The 20,567-nt window shown below is 41.9% G+C and overlaps 1 protein-coding gene across 1 annotated transcript in view; it reads left to right on the forward strand.

The window, feature by feature from the left end:
* Positions 1–20,567, forward strand: part of SV2C (synaptic vesicle glycoprotein 2C) — a 155,094-nt gene that overhangs the window by 126,011 nt on the left and 8,516 nt on the right. Inside the window, exons 6-12 of the mRNA XM_005858047.2 lie at positions 181–270; positions 3,591–3,701; positions 4,160–4,248; positions 6,687–6,851; positions 9,803–9,936; positions 11,120–11,323; positions 11,800–11,959. Coding sequence (XP_005858109.1) covers positions 181–270; positions 3,591–3,701; positions 4,160–4,248; positions 6,687–6,851; positions 9,803–9,936; positions 11,120–11,323; positions 11,800–11,959 — 953 coding nt within the window. The remainder of the gene's footprint in view (positions 1–180; positions 271–3,590; positions 3,702–4,159; positions 4,249–6,686; positions 6,852–9,802; positions 9,937–11,119; positions 11,324–11,799; positions 11,960–20,567) is intronic.

Genomic DNA, 20,567 nt, shown 5'->3' on the forward strand with positions numbered 1-20,567 from the left:
ACATCCATTGAACTGCTAAGGTATTTAGGGATATCCAAGTAGTCAGTGTGTTCCAATGGGACACACCTAAATGCATTTTCACAATGACACCAAATTTGATTTGGCAATTGAAGATGGTTATTGGAAAATCAGGGAGTGTGTTTCACCTCTAGCACTTCACTGTCTACTCACATTTGCTAGGTTGGAAAACATGATGAAGCTTGGATGATTCTGAAGTTAATTCATGACACAAACATGAGGGCACGGGGTCAGCCCGAGAAGGTCTTCACGGTGAGTACTGCTCCTCAGAGAATCATCTATGCCAGGGGTGGGAAACTGTTTCTAAAAAGGCCGGATTGTAAATTCCTCTCTCGCTGTACCTTCCCTTCCTCATAGTTGCCCCTTTTACCTAAGCCTGCCACACTGCTGCTGTATGTGCTGCTCCCTCTGCATGAACGTTCTTTGATTCTCTTGTTACAAAGTTTATTCTCAATGGGGAAACCAGTCTAAATTAACGAAAATTGGGTGCACAGAATTCTTTAGAAGGAACATGGTTTTTAAATCTTTTTATATATGCAGCATATAGTTTGATGAAAAATGTTTTGTCTAAAATGGGTGTAATACATAAAGTAAGACAGAAGTGGGACAAAAGTAAGATCTTCAGTGTCATAAGTGATATGAATTATAGTTCTTAAAATGTGAAATAGTCCCTAATTAAACAGTCCCCTCGCATCTAACTTATTTTATTTTTATTTAGGAAATATATTTTCATAATGTAAAGATAGACTTCAGTATATCATCTGTCCAAATTATCATAGATTCTTCATTAGCAAAATTTTTATGCAGTGTAATGGAAAAAGTAAGGTCAGTAATGGAGGGCCTGGAAGCTTTGAGTAGGCCATTCTTTTGAGGAGACGCACAATAGAGGAAGGCTATTTTTAAATTAAAGGAACATGAAGCTGGAGGATTCTCAAGATGTTAGCTAGACACTGGGTATCACTCAATCCTTTCAGCCAGATGAGGGTAAACCCTTTACCAAAGACTCCTGAGAAAGTGTCTTTGTAGGGACTCATTGTCCTGCTTACCTGCTTTTCTTCCAGTAGTTGGAGTTGCCAAGTCCAGCCATGACCATTCATGATAATATTATTATGTAAAATGGGAATAATGTGGAAATGATCCAAAAGAATGGATAATCTCAAAATCATTTATATGTGACTTTCAAAATCATGACATGATTCTACCATGACAAATCTGCCTTTTTCCTTGTTATACTAGTATCTACCATACAGTGACTATACATGGATTCCTTCCAGGTCTCCTGCTTAAGCTCTTTTTTCTATGCCCATACCTTAAATACTGTTTTACAGGGCTAATTTCAGCTAATTTTTTCTTTAAGTCTAGACACTTTCCTTAGCTGTTCTCATCTACTTCTGCATCTCTATTGCCTAATGGGCAAATCTCCTGAGCTCCAGATATGCATGCTGAAGGGCTTTGTGGCCATGAGTCTATGAGCTATAGGCCCTTTAAGATCTGAATTTCTAAATCTTAACTTTCCACCTTAAGAGTCTCCAAGCCTCTTCCTTGTCCTAAATTCTATCAGCAAGTACCACCGGCACCACCCAAACTGGAGCCCTAAAAACTATTCTATTTCCTTCTTTCCTTTACCTTCATTATATTAAAAAAAATCACTCTGTCCTATTACTCCCCATCCTAAATATCACTCATCATTATTCCTTCCTTTGCACCCTCACTGCCAACGATTTGGTTCATCCCTCATTACTCACTGCCCTTTGTTCGGACTATTCTTCAGGACTGCCAAACTCTTTATAGTTGTCTAATACAGTATTTTTTTAAAATATATACATTTTTTATTGATTTCAGAGGGAAGGGAGAGGGAGTGATAGAAACATCAGTGCTGAGAGAGAATCATTGATTGGCTGCCTTCTGCATGCCTCCTACTGGGGATTGAGGCCGCAACCCAGGCATGTGCCCTGACCAGGAATCAAACTGTGACTCCTGATTCATAGGTCGTGCTCCACCACTGACCCACACTGGCCAGGCTAAGTCAGTATTTTTTTTTAATCACACCTCTTGATGTTTGCAGATAGTATTCCTCCCACTTGGAATGGACTCCAAGTAGTTTACACAAATGGCAAATGACAAATTTCTCCATAAACTCCAGCTCAAATTCTATAGTCCATGAAGCCTTCTCTCTTCTCTGTCACACTCCCGGGTGAACTTGGGTGTTCTCTACAATATTTCTCTCCCATCTGATATACACTTCCATCAGAGTACTTTTTATTTTGTATGGTAATTGCTTGATGTTTGCATCTCCAGGGTCCAGTGTCAGGCCTGGCACCCTATGGGTGCCAATGCGTTAATGAACAAACAAACACTGATGAGTGGAGAAGAGGAAGCCTCCCAAAAGTAATATCACTCAAGTGTTCTTCAGTGATAAGAACACCCCTGTGATTTAAAAAAAATCTAGGTACAGTATCACAAAATAGTGTCTACATGGCATATTTTGATCTGACTCTATTTGGAATGCCATATTTAACTCAGACATTATTTTTGTTAAATACAGACATCTTTGTTTACATCGTCAGGAAAAGGCTACTGCCTACCTGGTATAATTTGAAAAATACTAAGGGTCTCCAGAGCACCTCTGTCAAAAGCCAGCCTCGGTACCTGGATTCTCACAATAGAAGTGCTGCTTTGGATATTGGCAGAATCTCCAGAAAAAACTCTGTTCAAAATTTATCCCTGGCAGGGGTAACATGTGTGTACATTTCTGTGCCTCTCAGATTTATCGAAAGCAAGTAAATATTTACTCGTAGGATAAGAAAGGACAGACCCATAAAGGAACCATTATTCCTCTTTTTCTCTCTCTCTCTTTTCAGGCTTCATTCTCGGTTTTGAAAGCATTACTTCTCTTGACTCTTGGTTCTTTTCCTTAGCAAAAAGAGGCTAACTTAAGTCATAGATACAGCTTTTCATGCCAAACCTCCATCATTCATTCCCCTTCAGTGTTGATGCTTGACATCGAAGCTCATTCACTTGAACTTGCACTATGGTCACCTGTAGATATTTGCTGACCAGTCACTGTGAGCTAATTAGGCTGTGGGAGAAGGAAGAGAGGGCAATAGTGATGCTCCAAGGATAGAAGTTTGGTGGGAAAGCTTTCAGAACTATGGTTAGGGGCCAAATTCATCAAATAAGTAGGTTTCAAAGAAAAGTATGTACAATCACTTTAGTCCAAGCAAATAATTCTTAATCCAGAAGCTGACCTATCTGGATGTTTTATCTGCTAATGTGTGCCTTTGTAGTAATGATTCAGAGAAAGGCATTTTAATTTCACACTATTCCATTACTACTTGCCCTTCACCTACTTCCCTATGGTATTCCTTCCCATTCATTCTTTATTCAGTTCCTTTAGGTGCCATTTGGGTCTGTGCACTTGCATCATCAGTCTCAGATATGTATGACGTGATTATCAAATGCCTGCTTTTTTGTTGGAGTCAGCTTTTGCTCCTTTAAAAACAGATGGTAGCCTTAACCGAGCAACATCAGAGAAGAGAACTCAGCACTTTGCCCTCTGTTGCTCTTTACAGGTAAACAGAATCAAAACCCCAAAACAAATAGATGAGTTGATTGAAATTGAGAGTGACACAGGAACATGGTACAGGAGGTGTTTCGTTCGGATCCACACAGAACTGTATGGGGTAAGTAACAAGCCCGTCTGAATAGTTGGCCAATAATCAATAGTCTATTGGTCAATTGTTGCATTTGAGGTTAGTCAGAAGCAGGGTTGACTGACCAGTGCCATGAATGGGTTTCTCCCCACTTCAGACACCTGACTGCTGGACTGGGACCAGGTAATAGGATCCGCTTGGGATCATCGGGGAAACTAAGATGCTTCATCTTTGGGAAGGGAAGGTGTTCGGTGGAGTCTTGGTAGTGCTGGGTAGGCTTCAGTTACTTTGCCCATTGACCTCAGGAAGCTGGTAAATGAAATTTCCAGTATAGTATTTGGTTTTCTCTAGCCTCTAGCTTTTACATTTTAAGTTCAAATGAATCCAGTGCAAAGAAAACTCAACTTTTTAATAATTTGTTGGAGGGAGTGGGGAGTGGGGTTGACTAGATAACTGTATAAGTAAACTAACTCTCTAATATTTTACAGATTTGGATGACTTTTATGAGATGTTTCCACTACCCAGTTAGGGAAAATACAATAAAGCTTACAATCGTTTGGTTCACCCTGTCCTTTGGGTAAGTGATATTTAAATTCTTGGTGAGTGAAATCTTTATATGTCCACACTGTAATTCCTAGTCATGCTGCTTTCTTTTCTTACGCTGTTTGATGCTGTTAACATTTAGGAAAGAATTTCATCCAGATTAGGTTTGCTAACAGTTATGATTTTATAGTCTAGTCATTTCACTTATCTTGTCATAAAGCTGTGCTGGCAAAACCAGTAGTATTTGGAAAGTCCAATAAAACCCTGGGTGATTTGTCCCCCATGACTTCTCCTCCCTCCTCTCCTCATGTGGTTGGCCCCAGCCACAGCAGCCTCTTTGCTCTTCCTTGAACATGCAAGAAAAGTATACTACACTTTCAGGTCAATAGGATCTTCGTGTCTGGTGGAGCCCCACATTCCTGCTTTAAGTTCCATGTCTTAACATCCCTAAATAAAAACAGCACGTGACCAGACATGACTGATCTTTCCCAGGAAAGTGATGGTCAGGACACCTAGCATCTTGTTCTGCATGTGACTTAGGGCATTCCTGAGTTTTTATTCCTCATTTCTAAGTTGAGAGGATTGATTTAGAATATATAAAGTAACTCCCACCCAAGTTCTAGGGTAACTATTAATCTATGAAGGATGAACATTAGAATGTATTCAGTGCTTGCTGTGTGCTAAACACTAAGCGAGGTGTTAAGCAAGACAAAAGTTCTACTCTCAAGATGTGAAGAGTTATCTGATTTGTTTAACAATTTATTATTGACCACATCTTAAGCTTTATGATTTTCTTACTGATGTCCCCATAACCTCAAAAAGTGAGTAGCATTTAGTGGATATTCAGTAAATGTTTGCCAAATAAATGAAAACTGAGCTAAAACTCCTCCATGTCATTGATTACAGACACCCCAGGGTAGCATGCTTCCTCGCGGTTTCTATTTTTAAAGTTTTTTGTCCTATGTATATGACTAGAGAGCAGTGCTATAGATGTTGCATCTCTGAGTTATTTCTTATTCAGTGGCCACCACTCATACCCTCACAGTAATTTCATTCCTGATTTATGAAGAGAAGGGGTTGGAATCTGGAATCCTGAGCCAGTGATGTTTCCAGATTCCTGAAGACAATGATAATAAAACTACACATACTATCTTCCGAGCACTCCCTGTGTGCTGGGTACTTTGCATCCCATTTCATCTAGCAACCACCCAGGAAGGTGGATGCTATCATCAGTCTGACATTAGAGATGAGGTAACTGAGGCTTAGAGAACTGGCTGAAGATCACACAGCTGGTAAGTAGCAAGGCCAGGATTCGAACCTAGCATGTCTACCTGCAACAGAATAAACTAGAGCAATGATTCTCAAACTGTAGTGTGCATCAGAAAAATTACCTGGAGGACTCCATCCCCTGGGTTCCTGATTCAGCAGGTCTGGATGGGGCCTGAGAGTTTGCATTTCTAACAAGTTCCCAGGTAACGCTGATGCTGCTGGCCCAGGACCCCACTTTGGGAACCACTATTTCAGAGGATTGTTGTTCAATAGAAACATAACGTGAGCCACACGTGTTATTTTAAATTTTCTGGCAGCCACGCTATAAAAAAAGTAAAAGGAAACAGGTGAAATTAATTTTAATATTATATTTTATTTGACTCATTATGTCTAAAATGTTATCCTTTCAACATATAGTCAATATAACAATGATTAAAGACTTATTTTACATTCTTTTTTGTTAGTTGTTCAATGTGATATTTTATACATACAGCACATCTCAGTTTGGGCTAGCCACGTGTCAGCTGCTCAGTAGCCACATGTCAGCTGCTCGGTAGCCACACGTGGTGAGTGGCTGCTGTATTGAAGAGCACGGTAGTTACCCGTTGGAATGACACATGTGAGGCCAATAGGCAGAAACTGGAAATAACCTGGATTTTCAGATAATCGCCTGCACGGTCCTTTTCCCAGCCTTGAACTGCTTTGAGAAATGGGGCTGTACCCTCAGGCCAGCAGTGGAAGAGGAGTGTGGGAACCAAAAAAGATTCTGCACTCATAAAAGAGGTCATTCTTTAAGGGCTCTCATGGTTTTTGGATACCAGGCGTGTGGCAGACTAGGCGATGGGGCTCCTCAGTGCAGCCTGGGGTGATGAGAAAACTTCAGGACCAGCATGCCACGTTTGGGTACAGGGTGGGATTCTTATACCAATGTCCCCTCCCAAAGCACCGGCTTCAGGAATTATGTACCTGGGGTTCCCCAGGGAACCCTAGGCCATATGTCTAGGTTGATTTTTGCAGACTTAATCGTGGTGGGGAGAGAGCAGCGCAGGTGACAGCGTGATGATTCCTAATGTTTCAGGGAGCCGGTCATCATCAGAGCACCTCTCTGGGAACCGCTACCTCTCTGAGCATGTCAGGGAGGCAGGCGTGCATCGCCTCTCGTTGCTGGCACCTTTACAAACTCACATCTCTTTGTCTTTGCAGGTACTATGGATTATCTGTTTGGTTCCCTGATGTCATTAAACATCTGCAATCGGATGAATATGCATTACGAACTAGAAATGTGCCGAGAGAGAAATATGCCAATTTCAGTATTAACTTTACAATGGAAAATCAGATTCACACCGGAATGGAATACTACAATGGCAGGTCCAGAAACTTTGAAATAACTTAGTATGCTATCTGTTCACAAAAACTTATCTCTTACTAGCCTTCACTGCACTGAAATATGTATAGTATTTTAGTTTTGTTTTTTAATTTGTACATTTAGTCATTTCTGGCTGAATATGAATACTTCCAAATGGGCGTTAAAGAAAAGGGATCTGTTACTTCACTTAAAACTACTTCTGAAACTGAGTTGCTTTGCATTTATTAAGTAGTGGGATTGACTGTTATGAAATGAAAATTTAGAGAGACCCTGGAGAAAAATGAAAATAAGTTACAGAAGAAAAGAATGAGGAATATGGTAAAATAAAATGGGTTATAAAGTGATTTAATTCAGAGAAGAAATCTGAAGTGTAATTTGTTGCCTGTCTTCAACTCCTGAAAAAGGGGACCGTTTTTCAGAATTCCTTCTTTCTCCATGATGCTGAATCAAAAATTGAGGTTACATTGAGAGTTTCAATTAGAGAACAGGAATGATTCTCCAAAGTTGGGGCTTTGGAAATAAAGAACACGTTAGCAAAGGGTATTTTTGAGACTAGAACCTGGAATGCCTCTTGATGAGCACAGAGAACTGGCTCAAAAAGATTCTGGTTCATTCTTTCAGGAAAGCAAAGAACGGACAAGGTCATCATTTACATCCATTATTTGTTGTCTGAGCAAATAATCGTTGCTATGAGTTCCGGTGGTTTACATCATTCTTAGGAAATTGTCCTAATTTCAAAAACGATAAAAGTAAAAAGCTAAAATAATCAAAGTTTCCCAGGGCAAAAAAACCAATTTGGAAAGATGAAAAAGAATTTGTGGGATGTTTATGGTTTGTAATGAAAAGGAGAATTGCCAGCAGGAGATAATTGTTTGAACTGACAATTCAAGGAGGGGCCTAATCCTAATCCCAGCCACATAGAACCACCTGCACTCTCCCATACGACACCCCAACTCAGAGCTGCACTTGGTTCTCACAGAACCCGTAGAGTCAAGTGCTCTGTAATTCTAGATTGAAATTTACTTCGTTTATTTAAAAAAATACTCTTACTTCCCCTAGCTGGGTTATTTAATTCAGAGAAGAAATCTTCTAGGTTCGATTCCAGTCAAGGGCACGCACCTTGGTTGCAGGCTCCTCCCCAGCCCAGGCCCTGGTCGGGGCTCGTGCAGGAGTCAACCAACCAATGTGTTTCTCTCACATCAAAATTTCTCTCTGTCTTTTCCTTTCTTCACTGAGGATAAAAAAAAAATTCTGTTACTCCATTAGAAATTTCTAGCATGTTTGTATTTCTGACAGTCATATTTTTAATAATATTTGTTAAAATTCTAAGATGGGTATTCAATCATGACTAAGAAATATTTTACATTAGCAATATAATGATTAATAGTTTTAATAGTACTAAAATCCTTATAAAATATATATTTATTTTAGAAAGTGGTAGAATTTTTTTTCAAGGAAATTTGAAATACCACTAGCTAACTCATTTTTTAAAAAATAGCTTTCCTGTTCAGCATATAAATGGCACCTCTTTCTGCACTGATATGGAGTCCAAGGTAGACTACCAGGAGACAGAGCAAGTTGTAGAATAACGTGTCTCATTTGCTAGCACGTTTCATAAAGAATGCTACTGGAGAGCACCCAAAAAACTAACACAAAAGAACGGGGTGGTCTGAGAAGAGGTCGTAAAAAACTTACTTTTTCCCTTTAAAATTTTTGATTTTGTACCAGGTGTACTCTGTGTATATACTACCCATTCAAAAAATTGTTTGCCCTTTCTAAATTCAGTTCCATTTCAGAAAAATTGATAATCTTAAAATGTCCCATTATTTACCCTCCTTTAAGTGGGTAAATTTACCGTTTAGATGGTTTTTCTCTGGACCCCTAGAGCAGAGGATTGACATAAGATTATTTTTTAAGCCGGTTGTTCTGTTACACCACAATGCACAGTCAATCCTTAGAGTGAGAACAATTTTGAAAGTATTACCCAATAATTAGTGAATTGCTCTTGGATCAGTCCCTTTCTGACCCTAATAGGAGTGGCATTTGATATCAAAACTTCTTCCGTGGTTGAATAAGCATTTTACTCCCGGTGACTGTATAAGTATATATTCATGCTCTCTTAATAAATTACTGAGACACTGTTGGACATTTATTCATGTCTGCTGAGATCCTTATCAACACAGACAGATCTGAGTCATAGATTCTTCTACAATGTTAGGATCATTATGACTGTTATCATTTTTACTACCTAGAGTTTCCCCTTTAGCACCCAAAACTGTGTATGAGCAGGTTTCATCATTCTACACATTTCCAAAAATAAGCAGAGCTCTCATCATTCTATTTGGTTCAAGGAATAACTGTTGGCTCTGAGAAGAGAAATATTCTTGGAGTGAGTGTGGCTATGAGTTTCTTGACCCCTGAGTCAGTCATTCCTCATGTCCTTTCTACAGGATAATCCCTACACTGGAATGAAGAAACCTTGGGTTTTGGGCTTGGAGAACAGACTCGCTTTAAAAGTGTGTATGGGAGCACATCCTCCAGTTAAAGCCATGAACCCCAAATAGAGAATTTTCAAATAAAGGCATATGGGAAGGAACAAGAAGATAGGATTGAAAAATAAAGAATTAATAGTCACAAGTAATCTCCAATATTTCTACCTGCAACTGCCTACCCCACAAAAAATCTTTTACCAACATTGCAAAAGGCTAAGTGAAGTTATCTTGAATGCCACCTCTTCTTCGGATAGGAAATAATCTTGGCAAGCAATGGATAGCCAAAGAACAGGCTGAATGAGGAAAAGGGGGAAAAGCTTAGAGATTAGAAAACCCAGAAACCAATGTCCTTTGTAATTAAGAGTGTCCACAGAGGGGCAGCCCATCAGTAAACCTGTTTGACTTACCTTTAAACCCTGGTGGACAATCATTGATATGAATTTTGTGTGTGTGTTGAGCAGATTCCTCGGGGTCAAGTTCAAATCTGTAACTTTCAAGGATTCGCTTTTTAAGGCCTGCACTTTTGAGGATGTGACTTCAGTCAACACCTACTTCAAGAACTGCACATTTATTGACACTGTTTTTGACCACACAGGTAGGTGTGCTACTTAGTCCTGCTGAGGCCTCTTCAGAGGGCCTGGCCCTGGGCAGAAATGGGATACGCATGTCACAGTGTGGGCAGAGACTTAAAGGGGAAATGGAGATTAAAGTATAAATTAACAGATTCCCTAAATCAGGTCGGATCAAAGTTATGTGTGTATTGTTTGTTTTTGTCATGTAATGCAAATGGGACTTGCAGAAGTTCAAAGTTAAAAAATAAATGGTTTGGTGCATAATTTTTAAAGCAAAGCATTAACCTGTAGTTTATTTGTTTTGATAATCTTGGCTTCTAAATCTGGTGTTTCTTTAAGTCAGCATGTCTGAACTACAGTCAGCAGAGATGGCAAACATATGGCTGATTCATACATATTTTGAAACAAATTGTTTTTGGTAATTGTTGTATGGAAACTATTAGCCCTATAATGATAGTCCTTCTATAACATGATAATTAGAACAAACTAACATCATAAAGGAGTAAACAAGTAACGAAATTAGCAATGGCTAATCAAAAGAAATCGGAGGGTAACTGGATTCTTTAACTTAGCTTATTCCTTTTTTCAACACAGGTATTCCTTCATTCAGCAGTTGTGCCTCAGCACCAGGGGGATTGGTTCCAGGACCCCTGTGGATACCAATATCCATGAATGCTCAAGCCCCTGATATAAAATACTGTAGTATTTGCATAACCTCTGCACATCCTCTGTACACTTTAATCATCTCTAGATTACTGATAAATACTATATAAATAGTTGTTATACTGTATTGTTAGGGAATGACAATAAGAAAAAAAGGCTGTACATGTTCAGTACAGATGCATCCATCATGGGCCTTGCAATACAGTACACATCAGCAACAACATACTTTTTTTTCCCAATCCACAGACGTGGAATCGTGTACATGGAGGGCCAACCATGCTTTGTAATGTAAAGTCCTAGACCTTGCGCTTTGTCAAGGCAAAGATACTAAAAGTCAAACCAGCCCCGGCCTTGAAGCTCTCAAGGAGAGTAGAGTATCATGATTCCTTTCCGTATTCTCCATAGGCTTTCTTATCTTGGTGTATAACTATTAAGAGCTTGATGAATTATCTTTCCTTATGTCCACAGATTTTGATCGTATTCTCCATAGGCTTTCTTATCTTGGAGTATAACTTGATGAATTATCTTTCCTTATGTCCACAGATTTTGAGGAGTACAAATTCATTGACAGTGAATTTCAAAACTGCTCCTTTTTTCACAATAAAACGGGATGCCAGATTACCTTTGATGATGACTACAGTGCCTACTGGATTTATTTCGTCAACTTCCTGGGAACATTGGCGGTGTTACCGGGGAACATCGTGTCTGCTCTCCTGATGGACAGAATCGGGCGCTTGACGATGCTGGGTAAGTGCTTCGTGTCCTGTAAAATAAAGGAGCTGCCCTTCCATCTAGAGGGAGCCCACTTCCCACGTGCCCTCTGCCCCCTTAGGGATCTGCATCCCACAGAGGTGAGAGAAATCCCTTCAGACCTTTCATTAAGATACCATCTTAGTGAAAATTATGTCTAATTACATTTCATTTGAGCAGCTTCCATGAGTTCACAGCCTAGAAAACTAATTATGTATGACTAATGTATACTTTTCCACTTAAGTAGCTGAATAATTGATGATGTGCATTTCATGCTTGCTGTGTTCAGAAGGCAGTTAGAGGGGCAAACCTTTCATCCAGGTGAGCAAACCTGCACCTGAGCTTTGCCAAACCCAGTCTGCAGCTTCCCCATAGGATCTGTGTCGCTGTGAAACCTTGAAGACACAAGGGTCTTTCTTTGCTCTACCAAGATGAGGGGAAACATCCCAGCCTTCTGTCTGCTTCATTGACAGGTGGCTCTATGGTGCTTTCGGGGATTAGCTGTTTCTTTCTTTGGTTTGGCACCAGCGAATCCATGATGATAGGTATGCTGTGTCTGTACAACGGATTGACCATCTCGGCCTGGAACTCTCTGGATGTAGTCACTGTGGAAATGTACCCCACAGACCGGAGGTATGTTGAAATGGGTGTCTGGGAAGAGGTACTCTGAGCTCCACAGGACCACTGAAAGTCATAGAAAATAAACCAAATTGTCATGTTTCCAAGAAAGTAAACATCCAAAAATAGCTGGCATATGAAGTTGTAGGTTTCACTTGTATATATTAAAAGGAAAATGCTGGGGAATATAGTTGCTAGTAGGAGTTAATAGGACAGTTATTACTGGCAATTTGGCCCTCGGTTCTTGATTTTGTGCAGGAAAAATTTCACAACACAAGTCCAGGCGATTTTGAAAGTACATTTACTAAAGGTGGGGACAGTGAAACAAAGGAAGGGCTTAAAATAGAAGAGACAAGATCATAGCAACAGGAGTGAGCCTAGGCGGAGCTGCCTTGGCCCTTTGAAATGTGAGGAATAGTGGAGCCTAAGTGTGGCCGCGTTGGCCCTTTAGAAAGAAAGTCACAGAGGCAGAAGTGAGCCCGCTGGGTTGTGTGGGCTCAGGAAGCAAATTACTGAGGCAAAAGAAGGGCCTTTGGAGAAAGAAAGCAAAGATACACCCCTTAGGAAAGAGGAGGCAGGGGGAGGCCAGGGAATGCTCTAGAGAGAGTGCACACTCGTGCATGCTGGGTCCTTTGTCTTAAGGGTTTTTATCTGTTTTCTATATGCAGGAATTTTGGGGGAGGTCTCAGGGAAGGATCTCAATAGAATATTCATCAGCTTTCCAGGTGTGTCCTTTCAGGGTTGTGATTGGTCAGTGCTAATGCTGGGGGTCATTAGTCATTGCATCTGGTCCTGATGTCAGCCATGGCATGGCTTCATCCGGTTTTGCTGCTTTTCTGGGCCTGGAGCTGAAACACAACTGAGACCTAGATGTTATCTCTAGTTTAACCTAAACTCTGTCTCTGGGGTCAACAGACCCGAGGCTTTGTTCCTAAGATTATTTGATGCCGGTCAGAACCTCCTTGTTCTGAGGGCTTAGTGTTTAGGGGAGTGGGTATGCGAGAGAGAAGGAGGCAGAGAATCAGGGTGCTGGATGAGGCCAGTTTGAATCAGCCATCTGTCTCAATTTCTCCATTCCACTCACCGAGGAAGTTTCCTGGCTTCTTACTATCCTGCCTCACAATGAAGCCAGTGAGGGAATGTAATTGTGCCCATGACTTAGTTTGCTGACTAATAGTGTGAGGAAGCTGTAATGAGGTGGTGAGGAATAGGATCAAATAGCCTGTTGTGGCCCCTGTTTGGAGCCACTACTCAATCCTGAGAGGGTCCTTATATTTGAAGTGTTTGCATGAGTTCTACAGTTAGGAACCCCAAAGACGTCTCTAGAATTATCTCTTGACCTTCCTGGTCTGTTGGAGGAAAAGCCCAACACATTCCACTTACCAAAAAAGATTGCTATTAGAAGAAAATGATGCATCTTGTCCCAAAATGGAGACACAGAGAGACTTTGTACCTCATATCAGAGAAAGGGCTAGAAGGGATTTGGGGTAGAGCTTCAGCAGCTGAATAGTTAAAAGAATAGAAGTCCTGTTTTGCCATTTGACATGTGTGAAGACAAATGCTCTTGCCTTCTTTTTTCCGTGTGTGCTTTGTCACCACGGAAGCCCTCACTGCGAGAGGGTAGAGTCAGTATTGTCTGGACTTTGAAATGGAGGAGGGTTTTCTTGAGCTGAGCAGAAACATTTGGGATATCAATTGTCATCTGTTGTCAGAATGGTGAAGTGTCAGCTAAGATAAAAACAGAAATTGCTGTTGATGTTAGCTCAGGTTTTCCAAGACACAGAGGTCAAGATGGAACTAAACATGCACAGAGTGATTAGGGGAAGCGCCCGCGTGAGAGAAAATGGGAGAGGTGAAGTCTGGGATCCCGCAATGCAAGCCTGAGCCCCAGCAAAGGAGCGAGAATGGTGGTTGGGTGGAAACGTCCCAGACCAGCAATCTAAGGAAGGCCTGGCAAGGCTGCTGCGGGGGAAGGGGGTTGACAGTGTCAGCTTCAGAGGAGGCCTGTGGGTCCCAGGACCCAGCCTGTCACAGGGATCCTGTCATGTTCAGTTATTGCAACAGCAAAATGTGGTGATGAATTTCAGAGCACAGCAGCCGGACAGTGACTTGGAGGTCTGCAAGGTGCATTCTCACAGCTGCTGGCTGACATTCTCCAGCATTTACGCAGATGTTATCAGACAACATGCAGGTCTCACTTCCTTCCATGATTCAGAGATAACGTGTCCTCCAGAGCAGCATTGCCAAGGCCCAGGTGATTTAGCTGGTACTACCCACTCTGTTCCCGGCGAGAACCTTCTCTTCCGTCTCTGCCATGTTGCTGTGGGTCAGGTTGGGAGCCTCTGCTGACCCCAATGGTGTTGTATGGAAATACCGTATAGTCTCTGTGTGGAGACAGGGTAGAAGGTGTCTTGACAAGGATTCTGGTGAGAAGCTGTAATTTTCACAGTAGAACTCCAGCTCTGCCAGCTCCTTGCCCAGTTTCTGGAATCTGTCCTCAATGATCAGAACAGAGCACTGATGCCGAGCTCCCAGCTAAAAAGTAGCCTCTTGCGCCATTTAACAGCCAACTTATATCAAGAACCCAGTCAGAAGAACTATATTTGGGAAACATAGTTTAAGGTATAGTCTAACCGCTACAAAAGTTGTAGCACTTGAAAGCCACATTTGTCAACCACATTACAGATTTTACCTTTAATGTTATACCTCTGACTTTTACTAGGGGTCACACTTGCATTTCCTGTGAAAACACCATGAGGACAGGACAGTGCCCATGACAAGGCACCTTTTCCTCTCTGCAGAGTCCTGCCCACTCCCCACCCCCCAACCTCTGGCAACCACCGATCTGTTTGTGTGTGCGCTCGGTGTGATTTTTGTTTTGTTTTGTTTTGTTTCAATTCCACACATCGATCTGTGTGTGAGCTCGGTGTGTTTTTTTGTTTTGTTTTGTTTTGTTTCAATTCCACACATAAATGTGATCATACAGTATTTGTCTTTCTCTGTCTGACTTAGTTTACCTATCTGTTGCCATTCTGTATCCTCTTTCACTTTTGCCATCCATAGACTTCCGGGTCTTTCAGCTCTCAGCTCCCCTTCCCCATACAGCACAGCCTGTTAGAGAATCTCTTCCTCCTCTTCCCCACCTTCTCCGTCAACAGTGTGGAGGAGACCAGAATTCGGGGGGAGGTGCTGCCAGGAAAGAGCTGGGTAACTTTAGGTTAGTCCTGTCACTTTTCTGGGACTTGGCCTTCCCATCCGAGAAATGGAGAGTGAGTCAGGCGCTCTACTGAGTCTTTAAATGGCCTCATTTAACCTTATTTATCCTTCTTCCAACCCTACAAGTGTAGGTAGTTTTATTCCATTTTCAGGTTACTAGACAGGGCTCATAACCTGGCCTGGATCACGTAGCCTCAAACTCAGATGGGTGACTCTTGGTGCCGCTTCCCATACAGACAAATCTATCCCCTCCCAGTAGGTCCGGGGTGAAGGTCTAGAAATATGTTCTTAGGAAGCCCACCTGGCAGTTGGGATAGACAGCCATGTTCATGAACCTTGGCCTTAAATGAACTGCAAGTTGCCTCCCAATGGTCACTTTCATTCCATCATTACTTACCTTGGCCCAGGCCCTCACTTCCAAGCTAGGTTTACCAGATAAATGATAAGACACAAAGGCTTTCATTATCTCCCATCCATGAGTATTTGCATTTCAACAGGAATGAACACTGGGAAGACCTGTGATGGCAGTGGGGATGGGAGGGGAATGGAGGGCTGCTTTGGGCCCAGAGGTTCCTCCCAGCAGATAGGTAAGGCCTTCTCCACTTACGTGTGAGTGAGGAGGGCCCTGCGTGTAGTGGTGACGGATGCCATCCTCCCCGGTCAAGGAGGACACACACAGGCTGCACACATACCATACGGCTACTACATACTTGGATGAGACAAATGTCCCCTTTCTCTGAGGATCAGAAAACAATTCAGTCTTTTCTGACTTAAGAATATAAAATTAGATTTTTTTTCCTCTGAAAAAGCGAGATGATAGTCTGGCAACAATAAACAAATATGGCCCAACTAGTGCCCATGAAAATGTCCATTACGGAAATCTACTTCCAACCTATTTTTTAAAATATATTTTTATTGATTTCAGAGAGGAAGGGAGAGGGAAAGAGAGACAGAAACATCAAAGATGAGAGGGAATCATCGATAGAGCCCGCAACTCGGGTATGTGCCCCAACCAGGAATCGAACCGCAACCTCCTAGTTCATAGGTCAACGCTCAACCACTGAGCAATGTCAACCGGGCTACTCCAAACTATTTTAAAGATATCGGGAAATTCCTTAGTCCCTTTCACAAGTGTCATATGCATCCCTGTGCCAGTCCCAAAGGAGTTGTGCTGAGTGACTGTAAAGACTGCATGGCCCCATTCCAAAGATGTGGCCGGGACCTAGCTGAGGCTAACTCCAGTCAGGGTGCCCTGCCATCGACACAAGCCAGCTCTTAGGGGAGCAGGAATGGGGCCTGGCCCAGCAGGGAAGGTCTCCAGGGCTGCCCCAGTCCAACCTGCAGCTACTGAATAAGGGTTGAAAGAGAAGGAAAGATTCAGGATGGGTGAGACACTGCCTCTGATGCAAATGAGCTGACAAAGCAGGACACACACACACACACACAGGAGAGGTTAAAGAGCGGGAGCAGAGAGGGAGGTAGAAGAAGAAAGAGGCTGGGAAGGCCTTTGTACTGGATTCCTCTCCTGCGGCCACAGCACCACATCATAAACATTTTCCTGGCTGTGCAACACCGCCTGACCTTCCCTAACAAACACTCCCCGACCAAGGGTTATATGTGAAGGTGTTCACTGCGGCATCGTTTATGTCCCCCCAAGTTTGGAAAGCTCCTAATTATCCAATAGTGTGGTTACAGAAATAATGGTTATATGCAAAATCACTTCACTTTAAACAAAACATAAGTGACAGGGGACGAATGGTTATATTACTGATTGGAAAAGGCAGAATGCAAAATTCTATAAATTCTGTGATTTATAAAAATATGGCTGATTGGAAGCACACTAAAGGGAATTCAGAAATGAAAACCATTTGTTGGAGGGGTGGAGCGGATGTTTTGCTTTGGTAATTTCCTGTAGTATGTACCAGTAAATCCAAGTCAATTCAAAAATGCAGATGTCTCTGGGAGACTGCAGGGCTCTCAGCCCTGGGTACCCCAAGTTGAGAACAGCTGCATGAGGAAGTGGAGACTTGTCTGGGGACTGGAGGGAGGCAGGCCATCTGGCACTTAAGAAGCCATTGGAGGGGATGTCTAAGGCAGACCTGAGTGGGGTGCCACACAGATAAGTCAGGAAGATATGAGGATATTTTGAGGCAAAGAACACCTCTGCCCACATTCCATCCTTCACTTGGTAAGCTCCTCCTCTTCCTTCAGTTCAATTCTCTTCTCATCCATCCTCTCTGGGCCCCCATCATACTCCGTGGGTATATTTATCACTACACTTAGTAGGTTGTGTTATCATGAGGTTGTGTTATCATGATCTCTTCACATCTGTCTAGTGCCAAGGGACACTTCATCTTGGGGTCCCTGGTGCCTAGTGCCTTACTGAAACGTAAAAGATGCTAATTAGTGATTGTTGAATGAGAAATACATAGAAGAATATGTAAATTAGGAGTTCAAGAAGGACAAATTTGCTTATTAGACAAATATTTAAGAGGTGCTAGTGTTCTTAGCATTGTAGTTCGATAGCTTAGATGGGTTCAGTATTAAAATAACTTTGAATGTTATTTAGTGTTATTTTAACTTTTTTAGCCCTGGCCAGTGTTGCTAAGTGGTTAGAGCATAGGCCTGAGACCCAAAGGGTGGTGGGTTCGATTCCCAGTCAAGGGCACAAACCTGGGCATGTGCAGAAGGCAACTAATCGATACATCTCTCTCATCTCTCTCTCTCTCTCTCTCTCTCTCTCTCTCTCCTTCTCCCCCTCCCTCCCTCACTTCCGTTCTCTGAAAATCAATTGGAAAAATTTCCTTGGGTGAGGATTAACAAAAACACACACATAAATAACGTTTTTAGGTTGATCCAAGACCTAGTCATCATTTTAATATTTTTTCTGTGAGATAAATGAAATTTATTCTGTGTTTCCAATAGCCAACTTCCAGATGAGCCTTTAGATCATGATGTATTCCTGAATTAAGGACTGCCTGTACTTTCTAAAATGCCCCATGCTGAGGCACTTCCACCAAAGATTGGACTGAGTTGTCCAGGGAAAGTTCCTTCCCAAAAGTTTAGACTAGAAAAAGGGAATGCTCACATTTTACCCTTTCACAGGAAAGTTCCATGAGCTCAGTCTGGATCTCCACCATTTCAGTCCTTTACAGAAGGCAGCATTTTATTTTCTCCCCTAACAATGCCGTCAGTCGATGGGGCAGATATGTCAGCCAATGTTTAAAACAAGGCTGACACTCACTGCCTGAGTGCTGCCTCGTCAACATCCCTGTCTGCTCCCCAGGAGCCTCACAGGACCCCAGCTGACCCTGCCCTGAAGCCAGAAAAGCAAAAAGGAAGAGGCTGGATGGGAGGGCAAAACTACCTCATGTTATTCAGAATGGAGTTTCCTTTTCTCGGTCACCAATTAGTACATAAAATTATATAAATGAACTAGAACTTGCTAAATTGGGAAGGCCCTAAAGAAGGAGCCACACTCCAGCTGCAGGGAGAGAAGCTATGGTGGCCACATCCCACATCAGCTGCCTGCACCAGCACCGATTCTCAGACAGAGGGAATTAATGGTGCAGGGAGAAGGGCCTCCTTAATGGAACCAGGAACAAACAGGAATGCTGCCATCACAGGGTACAGTTTGGGGGGAAATTTTCCATTTAAAAGATTTAAATAAATAGGTTGAGCAATAACTGAAAACAAAGGATCTGGCTGAAGAGATGGGGGAACAAGGGATAGAGCTTATAGAAAGGTAATAGATCATTTCATTCTTTCCCTTCGGTGCTTGTTGGTTAAGAGGAGGCATGGGGCATTTGGGGGCTGATCAAGAATGCGGTAGCTTGCCCGGCTGCTAAGTTAGCAAGCGGGGGGGCCCTGCGAGTTCTGAGCTGCCCACCCTCAAAGGCCTTTAGCAGCACAAGGTGACGTGTTCTGAGTGTCTGCAGAAGTTAATGCCCTTCCTTGAAGTAAGAACAAGGGAATGAATAAACGAGAAGCTTCTTTGCTTTATAAACAGATAACCCCCAAGGGAGAGCCACTTTGAGAATGATTTTTCTAAGACAGCTGTGCCTCCAATGCATAGAAAATCACCCCCTCCAGTATTTGAAGAAATAATTTACTTATTCAAGGAAAGGACAGTCACGTTTTCTTGAATGCCACCATTGATTTAAGGAGGCGATATGCTTTGCACCCAATCTGAAAAACCGCCTCTGCTTGGTAAATGGAAAAGAAGTTTCTTGGGAAGTAAGGATTTTTGACCATCGTGTTTTAGACGCTTCAGATACCAGATGCTCCTGATGTGTTTCTCTTAGTCCTGCACGGAAATCTCAGAAGCCATCCTTCCCTCCGTCACAGCTTCAGTGATACAAGGAGGTAGCCGCTTGTATTTCACACCCTGTTTTGAGTTACACCAGAGGTTTATAGCTTGGGGAAAATACGGTTAACACAGATGTAAATTCCGCGTGGGTCGTTCGGCAGGCTCGGTGTTGAGAGACTTCTTCATGCAGAAGAATGTTTTTCTTTCTTATCAGCAACATACTTACTATACTTACTACCCAATTTTTTCCAGAACAATACAGCTTATCTTTCTACCGCAAAATGTACTTGGTCATTTATGAAATGAAAATATAGTTTAAAAAAGTGAAAGAAGTCAATTGAAAAGGCCACATACTGTATGATTCCAATTATATGACATTTTGGAAAAGGCAAAACTATGGAGATGGTAAAAAGATAAGCAGTTGCCAGGGGCTCGGGGGATGGAGGGATGAATGGGGGGAGCACAGAGGATTTTTACAGCAGTGAGACTATTATTCTGTATGATGCAGTAATGGGTACATGCCATTATACTTTTATCAAAGCCCATAGGATACACAACATCAAGAGTGAACTCTAATGTATGGCTCATCAATTATAACAAATGTACCATATTAATAGGGAAAACTGGGGTGGGGGGAAAGGGGGTGCATAGGTACTCTCTTTACTTTTCACTCAGTTTTTTATAAAACTAAAACTGCTCAAAAAAGTGTTCTTATTATTATTATTAATTTAGAATAGTGCCTGGCACATAGCACTATTGAGTAATTTACTGAATACATACATACAGTTTCCCTAGAGGATTTTTACAGCAGTGAGACTATTATTCTATATGATGCAGTAATGGGTACATGCCATTATACATTTATCAAAGCCCACAACATCAAGAGTGAACTCTAAAAACTGGGGTGGGGAGGAAAGGGGGTGCATAGGTACTCTCTTTACTTTTCACTCAGTTTTTTATAAAACTAAAACTGCTCAAAAAAGTGTTCTTATTATTATTATTAATTTAGAATAGTGCCTGGCACATAGCACTATTGAGTAATTTACTGAATACATACATACAGTTTCCCTGATGGGGAGTCAAAAGTCCCAGTTAATG

The sequence above is a fragment of the Myotis brandtii genome, unplaced genomic scaffold (assembly GCF_000412655.1).
Source record: "Myotis brandtii unplaced genomic scaffold, ASM41265v1 scaffold115, whole genome shotgun sequence".
NCBI classification, from domain to species: Eukaryota; Metazoa; Chordata; class Mammalia; order Chiroptera; family Vespertilionidae; genus Myotis; species Myotis brandtii.